At 46.8% G+C, this 8,100-nt stretch overlaps 1 protein-coding gene across 3 annotated transcripts; it reads right to left on the reverse strand.

Annotated features, from left to right (window-relative positions):
- Window positions 1-1,178: 1,178 nt before the first annotated feature.
- On the reverse strand, window positions 1,179-7,375 carry Ghrl (ghrelin and obestatin prepropeptide). 3 transcript variants are annotated; one of them, XM_087659146.1, is made up of 5 exons: window positions 5,513-7,375; window positions 4,952-5,084; window positions 4,253-4,366; window positions 2,251-2,359; window positions 1,179-1,316 (listed from the first exon to the last, which is right to left on the reverse strand). In XM_087659146.1, exons 1-5 carry the CDS (start codon window positions 5,632-5,634, stop codon window positions 1,297-1,299), a joined length of 498 nt encoding a protein of 165 aa, XP_087515272.1. In that variant the 5' UTR covers window positions 5,635-7,375; the 3' UTR covers window positions 1,179-1,296. The 3 variants fall into 3 exon arrangements, with proteins under 3 accessions (XP_087515272.1, XP_087515271.1, NP_067701.1); XM_087659145.1 differs by having other exon boundaries at window positions 4,253-4,369; NM_021669.2 differs by lacking the exon at window positions 5,513-7,375 and having other exon boundaries at window positions 1,180-1,316; window positions 4,253-4,369; window positions 4,952-5,088.
- Window positions 7,376-8,100: the final 725 nt, after the last annotated feature.

The following is an 8,100-nucleotide window of genomic DNA, read 5'->3' on the forward strand; positions in this document are numbered from 1 at the left end:
TGCTGCCGTGCTGCTGCTTGTTTACTCAGCATGCTTTCTTATAACCCAGTACCACCTGCCTAGGAGGCTCACAGTGGGTTGGGCCTCCCCACATTAATCATTAACCAAGAAAATGCTCACAGACTTGTTAACAAGAAATCTGATGAGGCATCTTCTCAGTTGAGGTCTTTCTTCTCAGAGGATTATAACTTGTGTCAAGTTGACAAAAACTAAGCAGAGTGGACATCTGTGTGTCTTGTTTCCAGGTTTGCCAAAGACCCTACAGCCACCTGGCTCTGTGTGTTATGTTTGAATAGGTTCCTAGGACTTCTAAGCAAGTCAAAGCTTCTGGGGACTTTGTTAAAGGGTTCTTTTGGAGGAGAGCTGATATGGGTCCGAGCTTTCATTTATAAGGAACTCCCAGATAGTAATGGCAAGGAGCACCACAGTTCCTCAGGGGGGTCGTGTTTAGATTTCAGAGTGCCTGCCAGGTGTGCCCTGCTCATCTCATGCCTTGGATTCTGGGTGGTCAAAGCTTCCCTTAAGGAGGCATGTGGTTTCTACTGCAGCAGTGTTGCCTCCTCCCTATTTATCCTAAGTGTTCACTGTACAAGGAATTTGGAGAGCTTATCTCTGGGATTTTCCTTTAGTTATGGATTCCATCTAATATCACTGGACTTCGGGACATGTTCTAAAGATTTGTACTAAGGTGAGAGTAATTAGTGTCTCAACTGGAATTACAACTGTAGGACTTAGGGATCAAGGCTCATGAGCTGTGGGACATCTGACCTTGTGTTAGGCAGTGGCTAGCCTTGAGCACATGGGACATCTGTTTTGCCAGACTTCTCCAGGAGTTGATGAGTGGAGAATGTGGTTACTCAGCTCTGTGGGTATGGTCAAGAGCCATTGCCAGGCATGCATTCTGATTACCCCAGACAGGTCTGGCTTTTTGGAAGCTCCCAGTGTAGCTCTTATTTCTCAGAAAGTTCTGCTGTGTGGTAAACTGTGTTTGTGGCCTCCAACCTCTACCTTTAGACCCTTTCAGGCATGCTCACCTGCCTTGCTGAGGCTTCTTTCCACCCTTTTCTCATGGGTCACAAACTTTAAAGCATTGTTCATTTCATTGTTCCAATAATCTTTAAGTAAAATGTGAACTTTACCATATAGATGAAATAAATTCTCATTTTGAACATTTGGTATACAGCTTGAACATTTATTTGTAAGTCAGCAGGAGAGTGCTGGGAGTTGCAGAGGAGGCAGAAGCTGGATGTGAGTTCTTGCTTAGGAGGAAAGTACAGGGACCAGTCCTGTCAGTGGTTACTTGTTAGCTGGCGCCTCTGGAAAGCAAGAGATCAAGTCAGTGTTCTACCATCTTGCCTGTGTCATCAAAAGTGACTTTCATATTATGGTATGCTGAAAGCAAGCATGTCCTGATGGGGAGGGAGGGGGTATGTTCCACTGGTCTTGGATTTAGAAGATGGCATTTTTGTGTGCTCTTGGGTGAGTGTCCTCATCCCCAAGTCTTGCTTTCTCATCAGAACGGTGAGGTATGTGTATATGTAATTGCTATATTCATGAAGAAGTGCTAAGGGAAAGAATGCAACTTGTTCTTAAGATTTTTGATTTCTCAGTCATGGAAAAGCTTGGGTATCTTTTTCACAAAGTAAGAGTGTACTGAAGGGGTTGGGGATTTAGCTCAGTGGTAGAGCGCTTGCCTAGGAAGCGCAAGGCCCTGGGTTTGGTCCCCAGCTCCGGAAAAAAAAAAAAAAGAAAAAAGAGTGTACTGAAAACCAGGGGTGCAGCTCAGTGGTAGTGTGCTTGTCTATTATGCATAAGGCCTTAGGTTTTCATCCCAGCACCACACACACACACACACACACACACGCACACACACACACACACACACACACACACCCCTAAGATTCTAATGTGTCTGCTGATATTTTCAGTGTCACTGTGTCACAGCTTCCCTTAGTGAAGTTATACTTTAAAGCCAAATAATTTGAGACACTGGAAATAGGCATCAGCACTACCTCATAGTTAAAAGAACCAAGGTTCAGGTGGGACCTAACAGCTAGTTGACACTAGTCCCTGGAACACAGGGCTGTTGAAGATGGACCTGGTAAGCCAGCCCTTCTGGGTTGCCACACATACCAGCTTAGCACCCTTTTTCCACAGGTAGTCAGGAAGATTAGAACCTGAAGAGTGGGGTTAGGGGAGAAAATTTGTATAACTCAAAAATAGGGTTAAGCTCCATTTCAGATTACTCACCTTTGACCTCTTCCCAGAGGATATCCTGAAGAAACTTTCCCAGGGCCCGGCCATGCTGCTGGTACTGAGCTCCTGACAGCTTGATGCCAACATCGAAGGGAGCATTGAACTAGAAGGTAGGGTTGGAAGGGCCTCAGGCCTCATCCTTCCTGCCCTGCTTCAAATACCCCAATCTCTCCAGGGAGGCTTTGTCATGTTAGCCATCTGGGTATCTGAGTGATTTGTGAACGTAATTCTCAAGCCAGGAGTGATGCTAACTGGTCTAGTACTCTCCCTGTACACATGGCAGAAGCCCAGAGAGGCCGGGTGACCTCCCTATATAACAAACAAAGGTGATAGCCAAGGATTTAGAAAGTAGGACTCTTTCTGAAATCTGCTTAGCCCCAAGTCCTTACTTAGCATGGGCACAGACTATCAGGCCGCTAGGGACCAGATACACTAGGCTTCTAAGGCAGATGGTAGTTTGTTTCTCTGTAGCTTGTTTTCGCTCACAGGAGATAAGAGTAGGGAGCAGTATGTTCGGTTGGGGGGAGGGTATACACTGTGCCTTTTTATGGACCTAGGGGGCCCCTTCTAGCCTTCTCTTTATTAAATGCTAATTTTTCTTCTCACACTCTATTGTCACCACAAGCTGGTCAGATCATCAAACTGTTGTGAAAGAAAACCATGTAACCATTAGGAGGGCCGCTAGAGGTGGCAGCATTCCAGTTTTTCACACAACCTGGAAAAGTCCCTTTTCCCTTGATTCAGAACCCAGCTGTTTAGTGGGGTACGGGTGGTTGGCATTCTCTCTCTAGACCTGATTTTGGGGAAAAAAAACTTTAAAGAGAGGTATAGTCTGAGATGGGAGGAAATGGGTCATTCTGTGCACAGTGTGCTCCAGCCCATCTCATCTGCCTTGTGCCCAGTACTTCGTATGCAGGCCAGATGTTTGGATCCTGTTGAGTATCACAGAGAGAGACTAGGAAATGCTGTTAGTCCTAGTTCTCTATGAGAACTAAATACAGGGCTCTTCAGGCCTGTTGTGGACCTGGATTGTCTCATAAGACTATGTCCATGCTGTGTTAGTGAAGGAACCTTGGTGAGTCAGGAATTAGTTTTAAGTGTCATACTCCCCATGGAACCAGGGGTTTGAGAAGGTGCCTAGGTTCCAGAGAGGGTCAGAGAGCAGTTTAGTGAGCTTGGCATTTGTCCTTGACCTGAGAGGAAGGTGGGAGGAGTGTAGCAAATCCTGACTTGGTAGCCTTGGGCAAGGGAGTTGACCTTTCAAATTGTGTTTCTTATCTACAAAATTTAGCAAGTAATGCCAGCTTACTTAGCTTGCAGGTCTTGTATAGAGTAAGTGGTCCATGATAAAGGTAGACCGGCTGGGAATGTGGCCCCTGGCAGAGCACCTGCCTAGCAGTTGTGAAGCCCTAGGTTGGGTCTCCTGCTTCCCAGTTTATCACGGTTGCTGTGTTTGAAGATGAAGTTGTTGCATGCAGACACAGAGTATAGGGACTGGCATTGTCAGGTGCTGCCTCCAGTTCCCGGGGGAATCCTAGATGAGCTACTGAGAGGCACCTAGGTCCCTTTATTCCCTTCTCCCAATCCAAAGCTGTTTGCCCATCTGAGACTCTTCAGAGTAAACTCAGCTCCGTTAGGCCACACATATGGTCTAGCCAGCCTAGCCTGCACTAGCAGCCCTCCTACCTCTCCATCACTAGGGCAGGCCTTAGAAGCCCCTGGGACAAACAGAAGGCTTTCTTCTGTTTCTGTATTTTCATCAGTGTTTCCTGGCTCCTTGTGGCCCCTCGAAATCTGCTTGTCTTGTCTTTGCTGCTTATGGCTGCTCCCTTGCTACCCTTGAAACAGTTACCTCTGAACATTTTGTTCTTGGGATGGAGACCCTGAGTCCCTTGTGGAGCTGTTGGTGCTGAACTCTAATCCTTGAATAGCTTGAAAAGCCTCACACCCCAAACCCTTTACTGTTACAAGAATATGCTGGTGCCCGGGGACCAACCCTGATTTCCAGCTCCTCCTCTGCCTCTTCTGCTTGTCCTCTGTCCTCTGGGTGGAGCCAGCCTTCCAGAGCTCGTGGCTGCAGTTTAGCTGGTGGCTTCTTGGATTCCTTTCTCTGCTGGAAAGGAAAAGAAGACCTTTTCCTCCCTTCTTCCCTCCCTCCCTCCCTCCCTCCCTCCCTCCCTCCCTCCCTCCCTCCCTCCCTCCCTCTTTCCTTTCTTCCTTTCTTTTTTTGTTTTTCAAGGCAGGGTTTCTCTGTGTAACAAAGCCCTGGCTGTCCTAGACTCACTTTGTAGATCAGGCTGGCCTCGAACTCACAGAGATCACTTGTCTCTGCCTCCTGAGTGCTGTGACTAAAGGCATGTGCCACCATACTGACTTCTTTAATTTTTCTTAAAATTTAAAATTTTTTTGAGATATAGTCTCACTATGTAGTCCAGGTTGGCCTTAAATTTGAGGCCCACCTGTCTTCATTTCCTGATGCTGGGATTACAGGTGTGCACTACCATGCTTGGCTTCGGTTTTCTCTTCAGGATCTTAAATCTGCATATCCTAAAAGCAGAATTGGGTCACATCCAGAGGCCCCTTTTATACTGTAAGAAGGTGTGAAACCTAGATAAATGGGGCCACTGCTGCTGGTCATAGGGCTGGAACAGACCACTGACCAGGATAGATGTGGAACTTGGGGAGACAGGCTTACCTGGGCTTTCTGGTGCTCTGGGCTCAGGAAGCTGGAACCTGCCATGGCCATGTCCATCCAGAGCATGCTGAGGAGTAGCAAACTGCAGATAGTCGCTGAAGACACCATGGCCTTGGTGGTGAGGACAGATGATCTGGGGGAGAGAGGGACTTCTGCTAGCTTACTTGTCTCCATGATGTATGCCTTAGAATTTGCTCAGGTTGGAATCCAGCAAGCTTCAGAAGTAAGGATAGGACTGCTGGATGAAGCAAGGCTTTCTTGTCACCATCTTACAAGGGTGGGAGAGCCAAAGGCTAAACTGCCTTTTCTAAGCTGTCGAGGCAGAGCCTGATGTGCTGGAGGGCTGTCCATTTCGGTGTTGGTTATCCTGAGCCCTCAGGAGCCTGATGTTGGAGCCAATGAGGCTGACCTACACTGTTGTCTTTGTTTAGTGAGCTCACTGACACCCAGAGAAAGTAAATGGGGGGGGGGGACAGTGCTGAATAATTTAGACCCCTTCGAGCACACATGTTCATGCATACACATATACACATACATAAACAGACAGCAGAGAGTGCTTACCTGGAATGCCTGGGGATGTGGTGCCTGCTGACTGGCTGCTCCTTATATAGGAAGCCTTGTGTTTGTTCACATCCGGCAGCCTCGTCTCTGAGGCTGTGTAGTTTGTGTGGGCAGTATTGCATTCCTTGAGAACTAAGTACTCTTTCCCCTCACTGTTAAAGAACAACCAGTGGAGGTCAGGTGCCCTGAGAGGTTATCTTTGGGTGGGGCACTAGCTCCTGATTTTTCTGTGGTCCTCTTGTGTGGCTCTGGTGGTGGGCTGGCAAGTGAGGCGCTCAGGTCTTGGTTAGTTGTGGTATGACTTGCCTCCATGTGAGATGGTTTTGCCACCAGGAGGACTTGAAGATTTGTCCAGTTGCCTTGCTACTGAGGCTGTTGTGTTTCCACACACTGATCACATAGAGACCTGCTCCTGGGGTGTTCCCAAAAATGAACTGAACTGCCATCCCTAGGAGCAAGTGTCAGGGAATGGCCATGCTTTATTGGTCTTCTGTGTCTTACTTGGTCTTACTGGTTGATTTTGTCTTTGTTTGATTTTGCACTGTTGGGTATAGTTCCCATGGCCTTGTACTTGGTAGGCATTCTTCACTCGGCCATACCCCAACCTATTCTGGTGTTTGTTAACCTGGCAGCTTGCCTCTCTGTCCTCTGACAGGTATCAAGGCTCTAGCACACGGGATGCCTGTTGTGGAGATGCAGATGAGGTAGACCTGGTGTAGGAGTCCTGCAATATAGCTTTGACAGTGGACAGTAATTAGGATACTTTTCTATGATGCTCTTAAGAGAAATAGGGCATGGCAGTGGCAGAGGCAGGCAGATCTCTGAGTATGAGGCCAGCCTGGTCTACTGAGTGAGTTCCAGGATAGTCAGGGCTAACAGAGAAACCATGTCTCAAAAACAAAAGATAAAGAAAAATAGGATGTGTCCCTGGGGAAGTGTAGGCTCCTGGCTTCTGAAGCACTGCTTTCTGACCTGTTTCTGCTGCCACTGTAATTGTGTCATTGCAGTGATGGGTCACTCTGGATATCCAGTTAGGGGCTGTTGACAATAGGACAAATGATTTAGAGCCCCCATGATATCCTGACCTACCTACTATGAAGTTTTGGAGGAGATTGGGCTCTTTAGGAACTCTTGGTGCAGGTGAGGAATGGGCTGGGTTGCAACTCCTGTGAGAAAAAGACCATGTGACAGAGGTAGCTGGAAATCCAACGTAACTGTATTACCAGGTGCCTCCATAGCTTGTCACCCACCTGAACTTAAGAAACCTTGGCTGTGGGGCCCACAGGGGCTAAAGGTGAGGTGGTGTGGAAAACACCTGCAGCCCTCCGGTCTGTGAGGACAGAAAGCCTGTGCATGGTGACCATACATCGGCTGAGATATGAGGCTTGTCCACTCAGCCACTGGAAGCCTTTGGAGGCAGGAGGTACTGCTGTTGATCTTAGATAAGGCCACAGATGAGCAAACACAAGTTGCTAACTATCCAGGGACAGAGCTGGAACCCTCTAGTCACATACCTTGCCATCCAGAGTATAGATTAGCAGGGAGTACAGTCTGTTGATGGAAGAATGGAGGGAAGAGGTGCCAGAAAATATCTAATGACCTGCCCATGTCTGTGGAAGAGGAGCTAGGAAATGTACCTTCATCCTACCAATAGGATGCTTGGGAGAGATTATATAGCTCTAGAAAGGACAGGTGATTGCTCTAACTCCCCATTCTTAATAAATAAAACCAAGACCAAAACAGATGGACTAAATTTCAATGTATGTTTTATTAGGGTTCTCTGTAGAAACAACAGAATGAACTTATGTTTATTAAAGGGGATTCTTTTTTTAAAAGATTTATTTATTTTATTTTATGTAAGTACACTGTAGCTGTCTTCAGACACACCAGAAGAAGGCATCAGATTCTGTTACAGATGGTTGTGAGCCACCATGTGGTTGCTAGGCGTTGAACTTAGAACCTCTGAAAGAGCAGTCAGTGCTCTTAACTGATGAGCCATCTCTCTATCCCCTAAAAGGGATTCATTAGAGTGATTTATAGGCTATGATCTGGCTAGTCCAACAATGAATGTCTCTTGACAGAAAGGCCAAGAATCCATTAGTTGTTCAGTCATGGTGTGAAAAGTCAGCTGGTCTTTTACCTACATTTGAGTCCAGAAGTAGGTTTAATGCCAGTAAGCAGTGCTTTGGTCAAGGCATAGATGAACTTGTCAGTGAGAATGAGGGCAAGCAGGCAAAAAGCAAAAGCTTCCTTCTGTGGGCTGCCAACAGAAGGTGTGACCCAGATTTAGAGTGAGTCTTCCCACCTTAAATGATTCAATCCAGAAAAATCCCTTACAGGTGTGCCTATCTGCTTGTGTTCTAGTTGACTCCAGATGTAGCCATGTTGACAACCACATATATAACCGTAATGTGTGATTAACAACAAGTTGTTACTTTTATAGTGTTTAAATCTAGTGGGTATTTTGTTCTGAGCCTGCTCCAAGTGCTCTGCAATGTCCAGGCTTCTGTGTCTGCAGTGTTGAAGGATCCTGCTGGCATTCTTTGGTCTCCTTTCAAAGCTCAGTATATCCCACTGGCTTTCCTGCC

This window comes from Rattus norvegicus, chromosome 4 (genome assembly GCF_021556685.1).
Source record: "Rattus norvegicus strain SHRSP/BbbUtx chromosome 4, alternate assembly SHRSP_T2T, whole genome shotgun sequence".
Lineage (NCBI taxonomy): Eukaryota > Metazoa > Chordata > Mammalia > Rodentia > Muridae > Rattus > Rattus norvegicus.

Coding starts and splice junctions, on each gene's coding strand:
- Ghrl (XM_087659145.1), bottom strand. CDS start 5,634: ATGCAATACTGCCCACACAAACTACACAGCCTCAGAGACGAGGCTGCC. Junction 4,370..4,951: donor CAGAGCACCAGAAAGCCCAG/GTAAGCCTGTCT, acceptor TTTCCTTTCCAG/CAGAGAAAGGAATCCAAGAA. Junction 2,360..4,252: donor AGGAGGAGCTGGAAATCAGG/GTTGGTCCCCGG, acceptor CCTACCTTCTAG/TTCAATGCTCCCTTCGATGT.